General features: G+C 41.4%; 1 protein-coding gene across 1 annotated transcript in view; it reads right to left on the reverse strand.

The window, feature by feature from the left end:
* Positions 1-25,348, reverse strand: part of PAPPA (pappalysin 1) — a 492,315-nt gene that overhangs the window by 253,114 nt on the left and 213,853 nt on the right. The window contains exons 7-8 of the mRNA XM_053473077.1: positions 15,100-15,607; positions 9,220-9,348 (exon numbers count right to left, since the gene is read on the reverse strand). Of these exons, the coding sequence (XP_053329052.1) occupies positions 9,220-9,348; positions 15,100-15,607 (637 nt within the window). The remainder of the gene's footprint in view (positions 1-9,219; positions 9,349-15,099; positions 15,608-25,348) is intronic.

The following is a 25,348-nucleotide window of genomic DNA, read 5'->3' on the forward strand; positions in this document are numbered from 1 at the left end:
AAAAGTTTAAGTATTCTAGCTAAATGATCACTGTGGTAGCCAATGTTACCCCAGTGATCATATAGCTATGAAAAGTCACATTCCCTTTTTAAAAATGGCAGATACTAAATTTTAATTCCATGATCCCTTTGATCATGGGGTTAAATTTAGCCAATGGTAGAGGGAGGCAATTTTTGAAATCCGGATGAACTGTAAATGAACTGCAAATATTATTAAAATCAGCCATTTAGCCTGTGTGGTAGGTGAGTAACCATCTCATCCCTGGAGCTCCTTGCATTTTTACTGCAAAACTTGTTTATTGCTGTAAAAGTGATTTTCTTTCTCCCTTTACCATAATTTCTTTGGGATTGTAAGGGGAAAGAATGGTGTGTGCTTCTGTGAGTGAATGTATGGAAAGTATGGTGTATGCTTCTGCGAGTGAATGGAGATATGAAAGGCGTGTGAATGGTCAGTTATTAGGGTTGAAGCCTTGACGGGGCATTACTGCTCACATAGGAAGTTAAATTATGGCACAAAAAGTACACATTTGCAAGTGCGCAAGACACAAATGAACATGTCGCTATGGTTAGAAAAAACATTTTCTAGCCAAAGCAACATATTCCATCATTATTTGTGCACTCAACGTTTGTCCTAGGAATACATGTAGCCCCTCATTTGAAGCTCCAAGGGGAGTAGTTTCTTGAAATGTGTACTTTATGTACCCTAATTTAACTTCCCAGATGTCTAGACCACTTTAACTTCAGATATGGCAGATTTGAAAATCTTGTTAAAAAATTGTCTTAAAACATTTAGGGGTGATGCCTGCAATAGACAGCTGGGAAGTTAAATTATGGTACATAAAGTATACATTTGCAGAAACTACACCCCTTGGCACATCAAATGAGGGGCTGCATGTATTAGTAGCACAAAACTTGAGTGCGCAAGACATACATTTTTGTGATATTCACTTATTTGTTGTGCACGTCAGATTTGTAATACAAATACAAATAAGACCTCATTTGCTGCAGCTGGGGGTGTAGTTTCTAAAAATATATAGTTTTGTTGGCATATTTTAACATCCCAGGCAGCTAGAGCTGTTTAATTGACGGCAGCCATGCATTACATTTAAAGATGTCTTTTGTGATAGTCTAGTAAATTGAACTTTTAGCAATAAAATATCAGAAAAACACGGTCTACTGTTCTCAATTTCTGTTTATTTTAGACCTTTTACCTACTACAAATATTTAGCAACACAGGTATTGATATTATAAAGTTTAGCAAAATAAAATTACAAACTAGTTTTTATTGAGTCAGAGAAGGGGGAGACCCCTCGCCTCGGTACAGCAGCCTCAGCCTCAGCGGAGAAGGGGGAGACCCCCCACCTCAGCACAGCAGCCTCAGCCGCTGCGAAGAGGGAGACCTCCTCCGCAAAGCAGCCTCCACCACTGCGAGGACAAGGAAGACCCCACACCTCTACGCAGCAGCCTCAACTGCCCCTGACTTAAGACAAGTCCGGTTCCTCCATCCGTATGCGTTCTTCTTCACGCCACCTAGTGGCACCAGCAGAAACTACCTCTCCTTTTGCAGGGAGATTAATATCACGCCAATCACAAGATGGCCGCAGACTGGAAGTGACATAACAGACTTTCGAAAATTGTCGTGAAACTCTATTTTGGCGCCAAATCTCATTTTCTGTTTAAAGGACTCAGAATCCTCCTATCATTGCCTTCTGATGGTCGTGACTATCCTGATTTCCTGGTGTTCTAATTCCAGCTTGCTCCACAACGTTCCGGATTTCTGGCTCCCTGACCTCGGCTTGTTCTACGATGTTCCTGACTCCCGGCATCCTGACCTCGGCTTGTTTACGACTATCCTGTTATAAGGGCCACCGGGGTTCGGCACCTACCGGACGGCGGGGAACGCGCCTGAGTGACGTCACACACGTAGGCGTGGCGTTCACTAGCGGGCAATTCAAAAACTGAGCACTGAGACTCATTCAGTGCTTAGTTATTGTGCAGTCCCTGTGATTTTCTCTCCTTACGTCCTTGATTTAACCCTTTGTGTACCAGACCCGGCTTTGTATGAGATTGACCCTTCGTGTACCAGACCCGGCTTGTATGAGATTGACCCTTCGTGTACCAGACCCTGCTTGTATGAGATTAACGCTTTGTGTACCAGACCTGGCTTGTTCGAGATTAACCCTTCGTGTACCAGACCGGGCTCCTGTTCTTCTGCCTGCTTCCTGCTTTCCGGTCTCCACCTGTATTTTGTTAAGGAACTCCTCTAGGGTTCCCTACATAATAACTGAGCCCTATGGAGTCCGCAGGAGTAGCAGACACCATTTCTGCCCTTTCTCAACAACTGGCCTCCATGAATCAGTCTCTCCAGGAGATACATTCTGTTCATAATCAGTTGAGACCACCTGCAGATGCAGCATAATACTCCACCAGAGCCAGCACCGTTACCCCCAGCCCCAGTCCTCAAGGGAGCTATTGCTGAGGGACCACAGGTTCCCTTATCAGAGAGATTTTCGGGGGACCGCAAGAAATATAGTACCTTCATCACCTCGTGTCAGATCCTATTCAATCTCAAGCCTTGGACCTACTCCTCTGATTATAACAAGGTCCATACTGTCATCTCTCTTCTGTCTGAAGAACCGCAGTTGTGGGCTCACCATTTACTTCACAGTCAAAGCTCTCTTCTTGATTCCTGGTCATCTTTCCGTCAAGCTATGGACACTCTTTATGACGACCCGTACCAAGTCTCTTCTGCTACTGCCTCTCTACGTTCTCTCAGACAAGGAAGAAGACCCGTAGAGGATTATATCGCAGAATTCCGGCGTATAGCTTTAGAAACCTCATGGAATGAACCCGCACTTCACAATCAATTCCGCTGGGGACTTTCTGATACCATTAAAGATGAGTTGGCACGTACGTCTTTTCCGCCTGTGCTTGAGGACTTCATCAAAATGGTTACGCAAATTGACCGCCGTTTTAGAGAACGACGCCAAGAACATCAAGCCTCTACTTCTTTCTGGACTCCTAGTCGTACCGTACCTGTGACCCCAACATCACTTCCACCGGAGGAACCTATGCAAATAGGCATAGTCAGAGGTCCTCTATCACCTTCAGAGAAGGAACGACACAGAACCATGGAACTGTGTATGTATTGTGGCAGGTCAGGTCACCTGTTTAAAGACTGCCGATCCCGCAACCGCTTCCCCAGGGGTAAGAACTCTGCCGGTCACCTGTACAATTATACTGAAAAAGCTCCATGTTCTTCGTCTCACTTGTCACTTTCTGTGTCTCTAAAGTGGAATAAAGAATCTGTGTCCCTATCAGCTATGGTGGACTCTAGGGCCAGCGGCAACTTTATTGACACAGACCTGGTCCGGACACTCTCTATTCCCACTCGCCCCAAGAAACATCCTCTTTCCAACCAACTGGTGGACGGAAGTCTGCTCGAGACCGGGCCTATCATCACAGAAACCATTCCATTAAAAGTTAAGATTGGAACCAGCCACATTGAGAGTCTCCAATTCGACGTGGTTCCCTCACCAATTTCTTCTATCATCCTTGTCCTTCCCTGGCTAAGAACTCATAACCCTTCCATTAACTGGGAGACCTGCGTTTTTCAATTCAAATCTCCACATTGCATACAGACCTTCTTAAAGACTATCTCAGTATGTCTGACTCAAGACCTCACTTCGCCTCAGGAACTCCCTATATCCTACCAACAGTTTCAAGATGTTTTCGAAAAGAAGAGTGCGGATAAGTTACCCCCTCATCGTTCCTACGATTCTCCCATCGAACTTCTTCCTGGAGCTGCTATACCTTTCAGCAGGATTTATCCCCTATCGGAGCCTGAACTGGCTGTGCTAAAAGATTATATTGATGAAAATCTTGTAAAGGGATTTATTCGACCATCTACGTCCCTGGCAGGGGCAGGAATATTTTTTGTCCATAAAAAAAGACGGAGGTCTTCGGCCCTGTATTGACTACCGGGAATTGAATAATATAACCATAAAAAATCGGTACCCACTTCCGCTTATTTCAGAATTACTGGAACATGTACAGTCAGCTACGGTCTTCACAAAGATAGACCTACATGGAGCTTATAATTTGGTAAGAATGAGGAAGGGGGACGAATGGAAAACAGCGTTTAGATGCCGTTATGGACATTTTCAATATCGAGTGATGCCTTTCGGTCTCTCAAACGCCCCCGCTACATTTCAACACTTCATCAATGATGTTTTTCATGACGTCCTAGACTGTTTCGTTATAGTATACCTTGACGACATATTGATATTTTCGCCTTTCCTGGATGCACACCGTGACCACGTGTGTCAAGTTCTCAGCAATTCGCGTAGGAAACTTCCGCTGCAGCCGGAAGGAGGTGCAGTTAGCAGCGGGGTTGTCTGCGTCCATCGCACAGACCTTTCCCGACTGTCAGAGAGGAGAGTTCCCCGAACTGGTGCGAGGAAATTCTCTCTGACAGCCGGAAGGTGCATGCGCGATGGAGGCAGACAACCCCCGCTCCTAACCGCACCTCCTTCTGGCTGCAGCGGAAGTTGCCTACGTGAATTGCGTAGACGTCTACCTGCTGCCCCAACTACACACTAGGGACACAGAGTCAAAAGCACCAGTAAGTTTTGGGGGGGGGTGTTGAGTGTTAAATGGGGGGCATAAGGCATTTCTGTAGTCAGAGTGCTCTATGATATGCCTTTTAACCCCTTAATGCCACTCTGCCTCCAGAAATGCCTTTTAACCCTGTATACGCCACTCTGCCTCCTGAAATGCCTTATACCTCCCTATATGCCACTCTGTCCCATAATATGGAAATACTCTGGGGTGTCTAGGATAAATTTAATTGTCTGGTTTCAAAGATGCCCCTAATATGACATTGGTGCAGGCTGACCAGGTGTCAAAATTTCCTGCCCTACAAAAAATGCACACCTCTCAAATGTGGCCCATCAAACCTCAAACAACTGTACAAACCTTTGCATGGGTGTTATCACTGTATTCAAGAGATGTTGCTGAACACATATTAGGGTGTTCTTTGGGAGTGGCATATAACAGGGGCTGAAAATTTTCACCTAAAGTACAATATGTGAGAAAAAAACACAGTTATACAAAGTAATACAAAGGCTGGTGGTAGAATTTGGTGCATGGAAACAGTTAAAATAATAGCATTCAAAATACAGTGGGGTGTCTAACTTGAAAAAAATGTATGATTTGATGGGGTAAATTTATTTAGCTGGCTTTAAAGATATAGCAAATAGGACAAAGATCCAGGATGGCCAGGTGTCAAAATTCCAAATTGAAAAATGTGCACCTCCCAAATGTGGCCTTTTAGCCGCCAAACAACCCGACAAACCTATGCATGGGTGGTATAACTGCACTCAAGAGACTTGCTGAAAACATATTGGGGTTGTTTGGTAGTGTCATATACCAGTAGCTGTACATTCACACCTAAAGTACACTTACTACAACAAACTTTGACAACAATGATGGTAGAATTAGTTCTTGGAAAGAGTTACATTACTAGCATTTGAAATACTCTGGTATTTCAGAAATATACGGCTGGATGGGGTAATTTGAATTGACCTACTTCAAAGATGTCCCAAATAGGACATGGTCACAATATGGCCAGATTAAAAAAAGTTTAGAAATAACAATACACTACTTGTACTTATTGCCGTCTAACTACTAAAAAAGCAAAAACAACATCATTAAAACTTTGGGTATTTTGGTGTGAATAATACATATAAAACCAATAAAACCTTGTTCTTAAGAAAAACTATTTATAATTTTTGTGGGTACACTAAATGAGAGAGAAGAAAATTAATGATGGTAGAATTACTTCTTGGAAAGAGTTACATTACTAGCATTTGAAATACTCTGGTATTTCAGAAATATATGGCTGGATGGGGTGATTTGAATTGACCTACTTCAAAGATGTTCCAAATAGGACATGGTCACAATATGGCCAGATTAAAAAAAAAGTTTTGAAATAGCAATACACTACTTGTACTTTTTGCTGTCTAACTTCTAAAAAAGCAAAAAAAAAAAACATCATAAAAACTTTGGGTACTTTGGTGTGAATTATACATGTAAAACCAATGAAAAATTGTTCTTAAGAAAAACAATTTATAATTTTTGTGGGTACACTAAATGAGAGAGAAGAAAATTACAGCTAAACAGCAACACTGAAAAATGTTGACTTGTTGAGTTTACTTTTAAATCTACATTTAAAAGAATGAATTCTGCACTTTAATTTGATTAAAAAATCTTGTGAGCTGGGGTATTAATAGGGATTTTTTAACTTTATACTAAGAAGTGGGAATCCATCAGGTCCCAGAGACTTACAGGGTTTAAGAAATGTAATTACACCCCCACATCTCAGATTCTCTTTTAGGCTCACATTATTTATCTTTCATGGGATAGAGAGGCCACATTAAAAATCTTGAATTGCTGCCTGCAATGGTTGGTGTGCAGACAGGCCGATTTGCACATTTATGTTAAACATGATGTTTACCAGCTAGGAGGGAGTCAGTTCTATTTCCCTTTTCATAATATGTTCAATTTGATGTTTATGCAATTCTGCTAACTGTGTGCACTTTTAATCTCTTCCAACCATTTGTAGATGGACTGCTGTGGTTTTTGATGTTAAGTACAAATAACTGGGACTCTAGCAGGAACATTTTCTCTTGCCTCAGTCTCTTAAACTGGGCAGTATGGTGGATATGTACACATCTGATAATTACTTTATGAGGCTGTCACACTGCCCCTAGGTCCATTGCCTGAGTTAGGTATGCTTTAACGTAGCTAGTAGTTAGGTTCAACTAATTCAAACGAATTCCGATTCCACATTTCCGGGCCCCTGCAGGAAAAAACATCTCTACTAGATATCACCACTGGTGCATGATCGGACCAGGCAATCTGACCTCCAGTATATTACATTTACTGAAAAATTCTGTTGTAATATAAAAATATATGCCATGATATAGTCACTCCTAGAGTAATTAACAAGAGAAAATACAATCTATTTCATTAGGATGTAGAGAGCAGCAAACATCATGTAACCCAAACTCTACATGCAAAGACCTAGCCAGATCATTTCCTGTTTAGTTCTTTAGTACCAAGGTTAAATTAAAATCTTAGAAAAGTACAAATAAACAAAGATTGGAATCCTAACAAAAGTAGTAAGTATAAAACAACATTTAATAATAAAATCCCTGAAATAGTTAATTGAAACAATACTCATAATAAATAGATGCTGTCAGTGTTAAAAGGTCTACTGGCAAGTATAAACAATGAATCATAACTAACTAGATGAAGGCTAAACCACCTGTAGCTAGTGACAATAAATCAAATATCATCAAAGAGATTGGGACTGCTACACTCTCTGTCCATAAATTAATCTGGTGGTAGCCCATTCAAGTTACAAAATTAATAAATAAACCACCAGTGATTCATAAAAAGCGGTGCTGCTATGCAGACCAACCCTCCCCGCCTGCTGTAGCTACACCACTTAGGACCACTTAAAACAGGACAGTCACTCAAAACACTCACCCATATGCCCATCGACTTCGTCAAAGGCAAATGGCTAAGGCATAGCGAAAACCAACATCATATAGCTGGAGCATGTCCTCCTTTTGGCTTATACCCTGCCGTCTGATTTGCTGTACGCATGTTGGGAGGTGGGTCTCAGTCCTCCCCTAACTTCTGGTGTGTTGAGGTCAATGACCTTGGTCATGCCCAGTGAGTTTACAGTCGGCTGGTGGGTAGCACTGGTGTGTGGCAGTGTATGACGCTGTTGGTGTTATTGGATGAGGTAAGAAGTGAGTACCTCTGGTGGTAACCAAAAGGTGGCCGACAAGGATGGCTGTTTGGTTCTTGTACTCTGTTGGGCAAGGTATTTAAGTAATATAGCCAACCAGCGTGTTATTGGACTAAGTAGGTTTGGTGGTTAGTGGGTATCAGGTATTTAGCACATACTCCCACAACCTTCACACAAGTAAATGGTCATGTAACTAACCAAGGACAAGCTGCTCTCTATTACATAATCATGACTTTACTAAGCATTTTAATGTGATTTATGACCAGTTGATAAACAGTTACTCTGATTAAGAATTTTAAGGTGTATTATTTACACAATTTCTAAACTCACTTTCTGCTTTTTATGTGTGGGCTATTGTGAATGCTAAAGATTGTAGAACATTGTTTTACACTTATACTAATCCCACAGTGTAATCCAAGAGGGTGACAAGAGGAAACATTTTAAAGTATGGTGGAGTTTACAAAAAAATTATATATTGCCCTACTGCAGGCAAAAGCATATATAACATTTATAAAAGAAAACGACAAGCATACTCTCCTACTCACATGGGATACAACATTTGTATTATCAGACATATAGCATAAGCTTAATATATACAAATCTTCAAGTATTCTGACATGTGAGTAGTACGGTTGCAGAGCATACAATTGAAAGTATTTTTTAGCAACCACACACTATGTTATGCACTATACTATTATGTACAACATGAGGACAGTATAAAATGCTGTTGTCGTTATCATTATTATTAGTAGTAGTAGTAGCAGAAGTAGTAGTAGAAGTAGTGGAGGTTTAACGGATAAATATAGTGAGGTAATACATAAAAATACCATATATAGGCTACAAATAGAGACAAAAGATAGAATATATTACATTTAAGTTCTTAAGGAAAATGGTTCTTTTTACAGTAATGCTGAAATCAGACTTAAAAATGGTTCATTACAGTAAGAACAAAAATTACAGACATTGCCATCAAATTAAAGAGCCTCGTTTAAATATGGGCTTGATGACTTTTAGCAAAGAAGAATATACAGGGACTGGTGTCTTTTTAAACCTAAATTACTTTGTGAAATGAAGGTCAAATAAATTTGAATTAAAAATGACTGTTAAGAGTGGTAGATAATAATTGTACATAGCCTTTTTATTCTATTTTTCTTAGCAACTAATCAAATTCTAACTGAACATTTTCAGAGTAGTGAGGATACATCAATTAAGCTCTCACAAAAGGATTTCAAATGTATTGCGTTACATTAAAGCTCAGGTAAGAAAGAGGGCAGAGAAATGGGTACAAAGGCACTTATTTTATGTTTATAAAACAATGTATATCTATAACTGTATAGGCCTGGCAGATAAAAAGGCTTTGTCTTGTCTGTTAAAGCAATATATTTTACTCCTTCTTACTTTTGAATCGTTCCATCGCCACAGTAGCCACCACCATGAACATAGATCAGCTCTGGAGATGGTACGCTCTCTCCACTTCTGGACAGCGTCACCACCTGGTACTTGTATATACTGCCAGGTTTCACATTCCTGTAATACAAACCAACCCAAAACAACATGAACTACAATGTACAGCAGATAATTACAAGTTTTCATTTGATTGGATAAGTACATGTTCACTATCCCCTGTATTCTTGTTGTAAAGTTGAAAATGTAAAGAAGCCAAGTACTAAATTCGCTAACCAGGGTTTTACTGCTATCACTATGATAGTCAACCAGCTGCTGTTCAACAGTGGTGTCTTCTCAACCTACCTACATGTAAGCTATCCATGTTCTAAAGCATCCATGTATCCTTTTTTTAGAAGGGGCAGTACTTGTTAGTTATCTCTTTCCTTTTTTCCATCCGTGTCTGTCTTTTTTCATAAGCTCAGCAGTTTACGGAGTATGAGTTCCACAATGTTATATAGCCCTACAAGTCTTAGTAATGTGTGTACAAACAAACTGTATTTGTATGGGACAGATCAGTTTAAGCCATCAATAAAACAGGCCATGGGCTTTTATTTTACAAAGCTACAACTATAATTAATACAACCAATTTATAAATAATCATAGAAACATAGACATAAAAAGTGATGGCAGATAAGAATCATTCAGTCCATCTAGTCTGCCCAAACTCTGAATACTTTCCTAAGTCCCAGGCTTTATCTTATATCTAGCTTAGCCTATCCCATGCTTGCTGAAAACTCCTTAACTGTATTAAACGCTGCCACTTCTGCTGGAAGGCTATTCCACGCATTCACTACCCTCTCTGTAATGTAATATTTCCTAATATTACTTTCAAATCTTTGACCCTCTAGCGTAAGACGATGTCCTCTTTTTGTTGTAGTATTTCCACTTTTAAATAAACACTCATCTTTTATCATGTTGATTGCCTTTAAGTATATGAAGGTCAATCAAACCAAAACCCACTCCCCCTCTAGGACGAACTGTGATCACTCGGGAGAAAATAATAATGAAAAATAAAACTGTAAAAAAAAAATTGGTAATAATATGATTTCAAAATAACAGCTAAACTGGCAGTTATTTTTCATTCTTTAATATTAGCCCCTGCTCACAATATATATAAATATTAGACCCTGCTGCCGATATATAGAAATATTACACCCTGCTTCCGATATATATTAATATTAACCCCTGTTGCGGATATATATATATATATATATTAGCCCCTGCTGCGGATATATACTTATATTATACCCTGCTGCCGATATATATTAATATTTGACCCTGCTGCCAATATATATTATTATTAGCCTCTACTGCCAATATATATTATTAGTCCCTGCAGCCAATATATATATAATTAGCCCCTGCAGCCAATATATATTAATATTAGCCCCTGCTGCCGATATATATATAAATAATAGACCCTGCTGCCAATATGAATATAAATACTAGACCGTGCTGCCAATAAATATTAATATTAGTCCCTGCTGCTAATATATGTTAATATTAGCTCCTGCTGCCAGTATATATTAGCCCCTGCTGCCGGTATATATTAATATTAGACCCTGCTGCCGATATATATATATATATATAGTATTAGTCCCTGCTTCCTATATATATTAATATTAGCCCCTGCAGCCAATATATATTAATATTAGACGCTGCTGCCAATATATATAGATATTAAACACTGCTGTCAATATATAAATAAATATTAGCCCCTGCTGCCAATATATAAATAAATATTAGCCCCTGCTGCCAAAACATATATAAATATTTTCCCCTGCTGCCAATATATATATATATATAAATATTAGAACCTGCTGCCAATATATTTTATAGTGAAAAAATTGGACCCTACCCAAGCATTTCCTTGGGCCCCGCTCAACCCTTCCTTGCATGCAATCACTCCCTCCGCTACCATACCAAAAAAAAAATATTTGCCACACTGACTGCAGATCAGAGGAAGACCGTGAGAGGCAGTCCTGCACCGTGACATTGAGAGGTCCTCTCCCCTGTAATCATCCCCAGAGTCCTTTTGTCCCCTCATTCACTAAACCATACCGCTCTTTGACTTACACCCTGTAGTTCAGGTATAGATCAAATAAACAACACATGGAGACAGCACATGCAACTGAATGAGATAAAAAAAAACTTGTATTTGCAGGTATACATAAATAATTTACGGAAACATAGCATTGCAGGTATAAACCAACAGAACACACAAATCCAGCATTGCAGGTATATATCAACTGGAAATCACATGTACACTCAGCACTGAAGGTATAGATCAAATAAACAACACATGGAAACAGCACTCCAGGTATTGATCAACTGAATAAGACACACAAATCCTATATTTGCAGGTAAACATAAATAATCAACAGAATAACACAAAACTCAGCTTTGCAGGTATATATCAATTGGAAATTACATTAGGTATAGATAAACCCCCTAAATTACAGGCATAGATCATCACTGATCATCACACACCCCAAAGCCAACCCTGGCGTCCACACAGCCCACATAGAACCTGACCAGCACGCAAATTACACATACATAGGACGTGCCATCTTTGTCGCCAAACAGCCCAGCATGAGTCAACTTTGTCCCCAAACAGCTGAACGTACGCCATGTTTGTCCCAAAAACACACTATCTGTGCCATCTTTGTCCCCATTGCCTAAACACCCTGCTTATACCATCTTTGCTTTTTTGACAAATCAATAATACACCTATGATTCACAAACACTTTTACAGTCACTCACTAATTCACTTTCATTCACACAATCATTTATTCTTTCACACAAATTATTTACACATATTCATTAATGCATCCACACATTAATCCATTCATTCTCTCTCTCATTCTGACTCTTTATTTCAATATTCTTGCCACCCTCCTTTCTCCCTATCTATTCCCTCTCCCTCCCTATCTACCCCCTCTCCCTCCCTATCTACCCTATCTAACCCCTCTCCCTCCCTCCCTACCACCTCTCCTTCCTTATCTACCCCCTCTCCCTCCCTATCTACCCCTCTCCCTCCCTATCTACCCCCTCTCCCTCCCAATCTATCCTATCTACCCCCTCTCCCTCCCAATCTACCACCTCTCCCTCCCTATATACCCCCTCTCCCTCCCAAGCTATCCTATCTACCCCCTCTCCATCCCAACCTATCCTATCTACCCCCTCTCCCTCCCAACCTATCCTATCTACCCCCTCTCCCTCCCAATCTATCCTATCTACCCCCTCTCCCTCCCAATCTATCCTATCTACCCCCTCTCCCTACCAATCAATATTATCTACCCCCTCTCCCTCCCAATCAATCCTATCTATCCCCTCTCCCTCCCAATCAATCCTATCTATCCACTCTCCCTCCCAATCAATCCTATCTATCCCCTTCCCTCCCAATCTATCCTATCTATCCCCTCTCCCTCCCAATCTATCCTATCTATCCCCTCTCCCTCCCAATCTACCTCTTCTCACTCTCTAACCCCCTCCTAACTTTCTACCCTCTCCCCCTTTTGAAGTTCACTTACCTTGGGCTTGTAGAAGTCCAGCAGTGGGATCGCGAGGTCCCTGTCTCCCTGGTTCTGCCGCAGTGTGCGCGGCTTCACTGCTGAGCGCCGCTTATGACATCATATACCGGCGCTCACCTTGAAATGCCGGCACTGCGACCAAGGCAGAGGCCTCGCGGAGAAGAGTGAGAGGCGCCGAACGGTTTCTGAAAACGTATTCCTCAGTGACTGTTCGGCGCCTCTCTCTCCGCCGCGTCTTTTACAAAAAAAAAAGACGGCGTTTCAATTGGGGGGGGCACACAGGGGGGCACAGCATGATGTAGGGGGGGGCCATGGCCCCCTCTGGCCCCCCCCTGCCGACGCCACTGGTGTGATGGGGTAAATCAAACTGACCTGGTTCAAAGATGTCCCTACATGTACATGGGTACAGAATGATCAGATGTCAAAATTCCAAAAAATGAGCACCTCCTAAATATGACCCTTTAGCCTCAAAACAACCCAACACACCTATGCATGGGTGGTATCACTGTACTCAGAAGATGTTGCTGAATAAGTATTGGGTGTTTGGCTGTGGTATGTACCAGGGGTTGTAAAATCATACCTGAACTGCAATGTATGCAGTTCCCCTTAACGTCAAGGTGCTCAGGAGATGTTGCTGAACACATAGTGTGGGGTTGTTTGCCAGTGACACATACCAGGAGCTGTAAATTCATACCTAAAGTACAATGTGTGGAATAAAATGCAAAAAAATCTATTTAGCAGGTTTTTCCATCATCTTTTCTAGATAATTTTTTATATAGTAAATTAGACGATATATCTCAAAATAATGGTATCTCTCCTTCTAGTCCTGGAAAAAAAAACAATAATATATCATTTGTGTGGGTACACTAAATGAGAGAGAATAAAATGTACAGATAAACAAGAACACAGCAGAACTGTTAAGCTATTGTCACAAAGGGGTTAAATACCAGCTCCTTAAAGGTACTTTTCTATTCGGTTTCTGACTTGAGGTTGTAACCTTGCTGTTTCCCCTGCTTCCCCTGAGTAGTGTTTCCTGTCAGTAGGATATCCTGCCAAGCACCCTTTCCGTGGGCTATCCTGTCAGGTGCCTTGTTCTATGGACAATCCAGGCTCAGCCATGTCAGTGAGCTTCCAATTTGTTCTGACCATGTGGATAAGTTGTAGCGCTGCCTTGGTGCTCAGCCTTTTCACAGTGCTTAGACAGAACTGTATGTTCTAACCAGTCCTATCAATGCTTACCAGTCCTGTTGGTAACAGTCAGCCTTGCTTGTACAAAATAGCCCAGTCTGTACCTACCATTAAAATTATAGACTGATCATGTCTTTGTCAGTGGGCAAATGTACAAAATCAGCAGGGGATCAATGTTTGTCCTTCACTGTAGTTTCTCATATGGGTCCAGATCTTGGTTTACCTCTGGCAGTTGCAGTTTGTGTGTTCTGTTGATCTATACCTGCTAGCTATGCTATGTTTCCATACATTATTATTGTATAACAGCAAATACAGGATTTGTATGTCTGATTCTGTTTATTTGATCTATACCTTCAGTGCTGACTTCACATGTGAATTTCAAATGATATACACATGCAAAGCTGAGTTTGTGTGTTAATGTCTTGGCGTATATCTGCTATGGTGTTTCCATACATTATTTACGTATTCCTGCAAATATAGGGTTTGTATGTAATTTGATCTATATATGCAAGTGCTGTTTCATGTGTTGTTTATTTGATCTATACCTGAACTACAGGGAGTAAGTAAAAGTGAGGTGTGGCTTAGTGAATGAGGAGACAAAGGGACTCTTGAGGTGATTACGGGGTGAGGACCTCTCAAAGTCATGGTAGAGTCAGAAGGAGGAAAGACTGCACTGACTCTCACAGTCTTCCCCTAATCTGCAGTCAGTGTGGCAAATATTTTTTTTTTTGGTAATTATATTATACTAATTTTAAAACTGTCTTAACACAAAATTAACAATAACATGAATATATAAAAGACATAAAAGATATAAGAGGGCCCTGCACTTATAAGCTTTCATCTATTAATTCTTTCAGCTATGCTCCCTTTTTTCACTTCCAATCCAAAATACTTCTTTGTATTCTATTTGTGTCTGTAAGGGTTTTTGGAAAATAATGCATTTTTTGTTTGGTCTGGATTTGGTTGATAAAATGACTGTTAGGTTTACACCACAAACATTTTATATAGCACTAGATATGCAAAGTATATATATATGCTTTTTTTATTGTCTCCAGCACAATACTGAAAGTCTGAAATCACTATCGTGTTTCCACTTAGAGCAAATACTCACAGGTCTGTATATCTTCTGTGAAGGCTTGATATCAGGGGAATATAATGATCTTCTACAGGTGGATCTCGAAGCACCTTGTATTGGATGGACTTGCACTCTACACACAATGGGTTGTTTGGCAATGATGCGACCATGGCTGCATCTATCTCCATCTGATTGTCCTTTGTATAGATCTGGATGGCAAACACCTCTTCCATGTCTATAACGCTGTCCAGCTTGATGGTCAATGGAACATCACAGAATATGTTCTGAGGACCTAGGGAGAATTCTTTTCCGCTGACCATTAAAAGTTTGACGTCTACTACAGCTCTACTTGTGTCCCACTCTGTGTTCACATATGTCACCCAGATAGTGAGGGACTGTGGGATCACAGAGTATGTGAACTCAAGCTGCAAGTAACATCCATATGGTTCAGGACATGTAGGAGGCACAGTGTACTGATTTGCTCCTGAATTGGGACTCCAAGTGCGTACACTTGTTTCACATGGTTGTTCCACATCAGGATGACCTGAAAGTAACAAAAAAGAAATGTATGACCTTATCATGTTACATAGTATCTAACAAAATGCAGTATCACAGGAAGAAGAAAAAAGTGACTTTAAACTCTAATAACTCTAATGCATATGATATCAGGGAGGCAGAATGCATAATCCCTGCAGAGTTGAACAATCTCCCCAATTGCTCACCCACTCGCACTACTTGTTGTGCAGGAGATACTTACCACCTGTCAGCTCCAGGGGTAGTTCTGGCTAGCAGGGTAGATCTAAAAAGACCCTCCTGCATTTGAATTTAATGGAATACTTTCCTGACGCTGACTGGCCTCAGAGGAAGTAGGCTTCTTTCTAAGGTAAGACCTTGGTAAGGCTGAACTTTAAGAAATATTTGTTTATTTGTCTTAACCATTTATTTACCTGATACAGCACCAACAGAATAGGTATGGCCATGGATGGTGCTATAATATAGCCAGAATATGCAACTGCTTATGGTCGCTTTTTCGCTTTAAGGGGTCAATAAAGGATCAGTCAAATGTCCCTGACACCCCCCTGTGAATAAGGATGTGTTTTAAAGTAATTGTGAGTACCATAATACACATTCTTTAAAATAAACAAAAAGGAAAAGAAAAAAGAAGCACTCAGGCAAAAGGCTGCAGTAGATGTCCTCCTCTTCAGTGGTCTGATATTTGTTTCCACTTACTGGCTGCTTTCAACAGCCAATCACTGGCACTAAGGTGCTCAAAATGAGCTTTGGGGTTCTGTTTGCTGGAGCTGGAGCTGACTAGCAGTAAGTATATCACGTGTATTGAGATGTGTTTGGCCGAACACAACTCATTCACTGAAAATATCTGGGGGCAGTAGCTAATACATATGGGGGGATTCTGTAGATTACATAGTTCTATAATTGCAGAGCCTGGGGAAAAAGACTTAACCCTTTAATGTTCTTAGGATCTACTATAACATTTTGCAATAAGTGACCCAAATGACCATTATGACTTAATAGTACATCTTTTCTCGAATTGTATCTAATCATACTATGACTGTATTACCTGTCATTGGGCTAAATCAGTATTACTACATTACTTACATTATTACTTTACTTACATTATTATTACATTAAAACCACTAAGGCTCTTAGGGACATTGAAAAGACACCCGAACCCACCTATACACTACAAAATGCCTTTCCTCCTCTTTTATTATTAGTTTTTTTACTTTTTAAAGAATGCATATTAAAGTACTCATAACGTACTTTACCCTCTTAATTCCCCTATAGAGGTACATGTACATCCAATAAAAGGCAAGGCAAAATGCTCATTCTTCACAGCCTGCACTATCCCCTGTTAGACGAGGCCATACATACAGTCAATAACTCTCTTAGGCCTTTGTTTAAGAATATTTAATCCCCTATCCACATTAGCAGGGTATACTCGGCCCTAAGTCTGTTAATGCAGATCTCCGATCCTGCTCCCTTGCGATGCGCATTGCAACTAATGCTGTGCATGATTTGATGTCATATCTCGGCGCACAACACTGAAGCTGCGCCCACCGCCTTCCGCGCTCACTGCAACCGAAGGACACAGAAGAGTCAAGAGGAGGAACGAAGAGGAGTAGGAAAAGTAGCTGTAGCTTATATTCAGGCTTTTTCTTTTTTTCTTAAATTAATATTAAAATTTTAGGGGGTTATTTTATAATCAGGGTCGTCTTATAATCGAGCAAATAAGGTACTTACTTTTAATTTAATATGTATGTAGCTGAGGAACCCCCATTGGAGTATATAGTGAGAGGTGTTATGCTGTACCACTGTCAATGCGTGCCTCAGTATCTAGTCATAGGTGGTATGCTGTACAACCATCAATGTGTGCCTCAGTATATAATGATAGCAGTCATGCTGTACCACCGTCAATGTTTGCCTCAGTATATAGGGATATATTATGATAGAAACTATGCAGTTTTAACCCCTTAATGACAATTGATGGTCTGAGCACCTCACCTGAAAACAAAGGGTTAACGACAATTGACGTGCCAGGACCATCATGACTTCAAACGGGTGCATGATTTCAAACGTCAAGCCATTCAGCAACACCACGATCGGGATCAGGTGCCGTGTCTGGACCCTCCCTGTGGAGTCAACGTCCGCCATACACTGTATGGCGGTGGACGCCCGTTTTAACTTAACCCTTTAATGACAATTGCCGGTTCTGGCACGTCATGCACTAACATCCGGTTAGTTTTAACCCCTTAATGACAATTGATGGTCTGAGCACCTCACCTGAAAACAAAGGGTTAACGACAATTGACGTGCCAGGACCGTCATGACTTTAAACGGTGTTAAACGGTGTTGCTGTAATGCCTCGACCTCGAGGCATTCAGCAACGCCACGATCGGCATTAGGGGCCATGTCTGCCCCCTCCCCGGGGCGTCAACATCCGCCATACATTGTATGGCGGTGGACGCCCATTTTAAAAACGTTTAGGAGGCGATCAACGATGGTTCAGTGGTGTTGCTGGAATGCCTCGATCAGGAGGCATTCAACGACACCAAATACTTACCCCAGGACGGGCTGTGACCGCTCCGGAGAGCGGTCACAACCGCCACTGCGTGTGTGATCTTCGCCATCTGAAGATGGAGGCCGCCCTGTAAAAAAAATAATAAAGATGAAAAAGTTCGCTAGATGGTCTCCAGACTCTGGCTCCCCAACTGAGGATCACGCCGAATATGAGATCCTGGGCAAGTACTGTGTGGGCTCCTCAGGCTTAGCCTCACCTACCAGGGGTCATGACCTCATCCCCCAACTGCCCAAGCCCTCGCTCAACCCGTCCGACGCACCTGACCAGCTTTTTGAGGTGACTGACAACTTTGGCACTTCGCTGTTTGATCCCAGAGCCCTGCGTCACCCCCGGTCATCAGAGTGGACACCTTCGGCCCATATTGCCGATTTTTTTTTATTTTGGCTTTGTGGTCCTCTGGATAAGGAGGTCCGTTCAAAGTGTCCTCAACCCACCATCCAGGATAAAGTTTTGAACACCCCTGAGTTCGATCAGACTTTTGTTACATTCCTCACCAAGAAAGGCAAGGACCATCGTAAAGGGATTGAACTGGGGTTGCGTTCGGACCAAGATAAACTCTTGGATGTTTCGCGCCCCTTGACACAAGTTTTCCAGATGACGGTTGAAGCCATATCTAAAGGCTCCCCCTTGGATCCACATTTGGTCCGTGACTGGACTCAGAGGGCTCTCTGTCTGTTGGGCAACACCAATTGCGCAATCTCTACAGAGCGACGCAAGGCAGCTTTATTCAAACTGGATGCCAAGCTGGCAGAGCAAGCACCCAAGGAATTTGGCGCAGACGCCAAAGGTTTGCTTTTCGGCTAGAAGTTTATCAAGGATCTCAGCCAACACATCAATGTGTTCACATCACTCACTAAGGCCCAGACCAACGTGAGACGGGTCTTCCGTACAGGGAACCGTTTATCCACCAGAGCTGGTCGGCAGAGGAGTTGTGCCGCCAGCAGATCAGCCTCATTTGTCGCTAGACCCCGATTTCCAGACGCCTCCACCACCTACTGGTCCCAGTTCCAGCTCCCATTCCCTAGAGGTGGATCCAGAGGTAGAGGATATTTGTCCGCCCGAGGAAGATCAGCCTCAGGTAAGGTTCTATTCTCCCACATATCCCGATCATGGGTCGTCTCACCCATTTTTTCCGTGTCTGGTCGTTCCTTACGTCAGACCCCTGGGTACTACAAACTGTAGAGGGTTTCCGGCTGGAGTTTCTTTGCTCTCCTCGTCAACGCACTTCCCAGGTTAACTTGAGACGCCGTGACCCTAGTTCATTCCGAGCTCTCTTCTCTGCCATAGAAAGGGCGGAGTTCCTCTTCGGTTTCTCAGCAACATTTTCTTGGTGCGCAAGAAATCGTGGGCGTTCCATCCTGTCATCAACCTCTGGGCGCTCAATCGGTACATTGTGTACCGACATTTCAAAATGGAGGGTATCCATCTCCTCCTTCTTCAGGACTTGGGCTTCGTTATCAACGAGGTCAAGTCGATTTTGGTCCTGACACAGACCATTCAATTCCTCAGTGGATTCAGTGGCATCGGTCCTCAGATTGCCTTGCGAGAAGGTTCTGGTAATAAAGAAGGAGATTCGACAGTTACTTCCTTGTGGTCTGATCTCTCTCAGAAACCTTGCCAGGGTGATATGCCTTCTCTTTGCATCCATTCAGGCTATCTTTCCGGGCCCTCTCCACTACAGGGCCCTCCAGCGCCTGAAGACGCGGCACCTCCGCAAGTCGGCCTCCTACGATTCAATGATCTCCTTGTCAGACGAGGCTCGGTTAGAACTTCACAGGTGGTTGGTGAACATGGACGCGTGGAACAGCCGTGCATTTTTCGATGTCTCTTCGTTTTCCCTGAGGGTCTCGGTCTCCGTTTTTCGTAGGAAAAAATCTAACTCGGTGGCTGTTTCTTATCCTTATTTCCCCGATCAGTCACGTCTTTGTGCAGTTAGATGGGTTCAGCTCAATTTCGTTCGCCTCCCTCCGGTCCACTTTTTATTTCTTACGTGCGTCCTTTTTGGCCTGTCTCTGTTCCCACAATTTCCAGGTGGATTCGGTGGATCCTCCATTTGGCCAGCATTGAAGGGTCTTTTGGGGCTCATTCTGTCCGGGGCGTAGCTGCTTCTGCAGCTTTCTCGGCAAGCTGTTACCTTTCGGATATTTTGTCGGCAGCAGATTGATCCTCGAAATCTATGTTTCGGACATTTAATTTTTGGCCTCCGGCTCGTGCTGCATTGGCTCTGATTGGGGGCCGTTAAAACTGCAAAATACGAAGCCTCCTGTCTTGCCATAAAATTAGGGATTACTCTGGCCTTGGTGCAGTATTAATCTAAATTTTATTAAAGACAGGAGGCGAGTATTTTCCCTCCCTTACCGCCTGGGAAAGGGCTGGGGGACTGGGATTGTTATATATTGTACTCATGTTTATGGTATCCCATTCGGCTTATGATTTGCCTGGTACTGTCACGTTGTTTTGTCTTTTCAGGTCATCCTCCTGTTGTATAACATGCAGGTGTTGAAGTGGTTCCCTGGCACGGTATCCCTCGTGTTTCCTGTGTATCGGCTGAGGTTTCGTTTTTCCCAGTGCGACTAATTCGCAAAGAAAGAGAAGGAATTTCCAGATGTGAAGGCTTATATAGACTGTTTCCTTTGTTCTGATTGGTTGTTTCTTGTAATTTCTGTAAACTGTTTTGCTTCTGGAGGTTAACAGCCTCCTGTCTTTAAAAATTTTTAGATTAATACTGCACCAAGGCTAGATTAATCCCTAATTCATACCTGATGTAAAATTTGTGTGAAAAAAATGACTACCACAAAGTTGGACAAAGACTGGTGGTAGAATTAGTGCATGGAAAGAGTTAAAATACTAGCATCTGAAATACCCTGAGGTGTCTAGTTTTCAAAAATATATGGTTTGATGGGGTAAAGTGCATTGACCGGTTTCAAAGATACCGGAAATAGCACATGAGAGGAAGAATTACCAGATTTGGAAAAAATGGTTTGAAATAGCAAAACACTACTTGTACTTATTGCCCCATAATGTGCAGAAAAAAAGCAAAAAAACATAAAAATATTGGGTATTTCTAAGCTCAGGACAAATAGTAGAATAGTAGAATATTTAGCAGGTTGTTTCATTAGCTTTTATAGATGAGTAAAATATTTTTAAAATAAAAGTTAGAAAAAGTCCTTTTCAAAAATGTTCACCATATTTTATACTTTTTTTATAGTGAATAATATGATACAATCAAAACAATGACATCTAAAGAAAGCCCTTCTTGTCCTGAAAAATACAATATATAACTTGTGTGGGTTCGGTAAACGGGAAAAAATAAAATTACAGCTAAACATGAGCAGCGCAGAAATGTTAAAACGGCCATTGTCACGAAGGGTACAAAAAGTAAAATCAGCCATTGTCACGAAAGGGTTAAAGTGTGTGTGGGAGGGGTGTGCCATAAACACGATCCGCCCCAGGTGCCATATACGCTAGGTACGCCCCTGTCTGGCAGCAGAGTGGCATATCAGGGGGCAGAGTGGTATATCTGGGGCAAAGTGGCATATCAGAGTCAGAGTGGCATATAGGAGGGTATAAGGCATTTCTGGAGGGCATAGTGGCATATAAGGCGGTATAAGGCATATCTGGGGGCAGATGTGCATAACTGGGGGACAGGTTGGCAAATAAAAGGAAATAAAAACAAAAAATGCATTTTTCTCAATCAGTTTTTATTAAATATGAAAAACTAGTTCACATGTGAATTAATATTTACTAGTAAAACTTTTTTTCCTATAGGGTAGTCTTATATTCAGGCTTTTTCTTTTATTCCTAAATTAATATTCAAATTTTGGGGGGTCGTCTTATAATCAGGGTCGTCTTATAGTCGATCAGATATGGTACTTACTTTTATTTAAATTTTTATGTAGCTGAGGGGCATGCAATTTTAAGGCAAGACAGGAGGCTTCCTATTTTGCATATTTTCCTTTATTTTCACCAACAGCAGCAAAGAAAGTTAAAATAAAACTGGTAACAACCAATAAAAACAAGAACCACTGGTATATAAACTCTCAAACATCCCCCCTCTTCCTCTTTCTTTGCTGCTCACCGTAGCTGTAGGTCAGATAATTTTTCTACGTTATTTACTCAGCTATATTGATATAATACAATTTTATTGCTCATAATTATTACTTCTTCACTTGTCAGTGACATTTTAAGCCACTGATTATTATCGGTCCCCCTCATCCATGTCAGTGGCCTAAACCTGTCACTTACAAGTGATCTGATAAAAAAAAATATTTGAAAAAAGTTTAAAATTGAAATGCGCACGTTCCAGTTTTGGCTCCACGATATCTGAGAAACATGACTTATCTATGCATGTGAGGTATCTCTGTACTCGGGGGGTGTTTCTAAATACAAATCACAAGTTGTTTAAATAATTCCATATACCCAGGGGAAAAAAATACTGAAATACTGTGTTTGGGTAGAATGGTTTTGTTAAAAATGAAAAAAAAATGACTGCAATGTTTAGGACAAAAAATATATACTTTTGTGAACAGTTTTTCTTTTTCTGGCCACTATTGGGGCGCAACCCCCAGCATACCACATTTTAAAAAAAAATTGTTTAGAAACAGCAATGCGCATCATTCATATTTAAGTGCCAAAATAAATGAAAATATCAGGCATATGAGGTGTTTCCAAAAACAGGACAAAAACCTAAATACACTTTTGGAGTTGTTTTCCATTTGCACTGGTTATATATAGTTTTTTTTCCTAATTTCCCCCACATTTTAAGATATTTTTCATACTTAATAATGGTTTATATATATATAATTGTTATTTCAAAAGAAAGCCCCAGTTGTGCTGAAAAAACAATTTATGATTTGTGTGGATGCACTAATTGAGAAGAGAGAATTTACAGTTGAAGAAAGACACAAAAACTGCTCTGGTCTTTTACCGGTCCTGAAGGGGTTAACTCTTTATTTACTGCTGCTAGTGAGAGTAAAGAAAGATATGCGAAATACTTGCCTCCTGTCTTTATTAAAATCTACAGTTATAGTGAAGGAAAAAATTATTTGATCCCCTGCTGACTTTGTACGTTTGCCCACTGACAAAGACATGGTCAGTCTATAATTTTAATTAAATTCCATGATCAAGAGAATGGTGAGGAATCAGACCAGAACTATTTGGGAGGATCTTGTCAATGATCTCAAGGCAGCTGGGGCCATAGTCACCAAGAAAACAATTGGTAACACACTACGATGTGAAGGACTGAAATCCTGCAGCGCCCGCAAGATCCCCCTGCTCAAGAAAGCAGATGTACAGGCCCGTCTAAAGTTTGCCAATGAACATCTGAATGATTCAGAGGAGAACTGGGTGAAAGTGTTGTGGTTAGGTGAGACCAAAATCAAGCTATTTGGCATCAACTCGCCGTGTTTGGAGGATGAGGAATTCTGCCTATGACCCCAAGAACACCATCCCCACCGTCAAAAATGGAGGTGGAAACATTATGCTTTGGGGGAGTTTTTCTGCTAAGGGGACAGGACAACTTCACCGCATCAAAGGGACGATGGATGGGGCCAAGTACCATCAAATCTTGGGTGAGAACCTTCTTCCCTCAGCCAGGGCATAGAAAATGGGTCGTGGATGGGTATTCTAGTATGATAATGACCCAAAACACACGGGCAAGGCAACAAAGGAGTGGCTCAAGAAAAGCACATTAAAGTCCTGGAGTGGCCTAGCCAGTCTCCAGACCTTAATCCCATAGAAAATCTATGGAGGGAGCTGAAGGTTCGAGATGCCAAACGTCAGTGTCACGCAGTGGCGTCTCCAGCTTTCATATTAAGGGGGGCACATGGGGGGCCAGGGACCAAAGTATGGGGGCCAATTATAAAACAGTACATATACACATATATATATATATACACACACACACGTTAGACGTGCATTTTTAACTACATAATATGCACTTATCACTTTGAAGTAAAGACCGTGATTGAAATATGATTTCAAAATAACAGCTAAAGTGACAGTTATTTTTCATTCTTTAATATTAGCCCCTGCTGACAATATATATAAATATTACACCCTGCTTCCGATATATATTAATATTAACCCCTGCTGTGGATATATATTAATATTAGCCCCTGCTGCGGATACATACTTATATTATACCCTGCTGCCGATATACATAAAAATTATACCCTGCTGCCAACATATATTACCGTATTTGCTCGATTATAAGACGACCCTGATTATAAGACGACCCCCCAAAATCTGAATATTAACTTAGGAAAAAAAGAAAAAGCCTGAATATAAGACGACCCTAAAGGAAAAAAGTTTTAGCAGTAAATGTTAATTCATGTAAACTATTTTTTTTAATAAAAGCTATGATTGAGAAAAATATTTTTTTTTTGTTTTTATTTCTTGTATTTTCCAACCTGTCCCCAGTTACGCACATCTGCCCCCAGGCTTGCCACACCAATATGGCACTGTGGCCCATGATATGCCTTTTAACCCTCTATATGCCACTGTGCCCCATGGTATGCCTTTTGACCCCCTATGTGCCACTCTGCCTCCAGAAATGCCTTATACCCCTATATCCCATTCTGGCATTTAGGGGGTTAAAATGCATATTATGGGGCAGAGTGGCATATAGGGAGGTATAAGGCATTCCAGGAGGCAGAGTGGCATTAAGGGAGTTAAAAGGCATTATATAGAGCACTCTGCCTCCAGAAATGCCTTATACCCCTATATGCCACTCTGGCATTTAGGGGGTTAAAAGGCATATTATGGGGCAGAGTGGCATATAGGGAGGTATAAGGCATTTCAGGAGGCAGAGTGCACTATTAAATGCCCCCTTAACGCCACTCTGCCTCCTGAAATGCCTTATACCTCCCTATATGCCACTCTGCCCCATAATATGCCTTTTAACCCCCTAAGTGCCAGAGTGGCATATAGGGGTGTAAGGCATTCCAGAAATGCCCTACACACACACACACACACACACACACACACACACACACACACACACACTTACTTACCGGTGCTTCCAATTTCCTGCTGTATTGCCGGGGCAGCGGGTTAACGTCTCATTCCGCGGCAGCCGGAAGGAGGTGGAGTTGGCAGCGGGGGTTTGTATGCGTCCGTCGCAAATACCTTCCCCGGCTGTCAGAGATCAGGAACTCTTGAACTCTGACCTCTGACAGTCGGGGA

The sequence above is a fragment of the Spea bombifrons genome, chromosome 8 (genome assembly GCF_027358695.1).
Source record: "Spea bombifrons isolate aSpeBom1 chromosome 8, aSpeBom1.2.pri, whole genome shotgun sequence".
Taxonomy (NCBI): Eukaryota; Metazoa; Chordata; class Amphibia; order Anura; family Pelobatidae; genus Spea; species Spea bombifrons.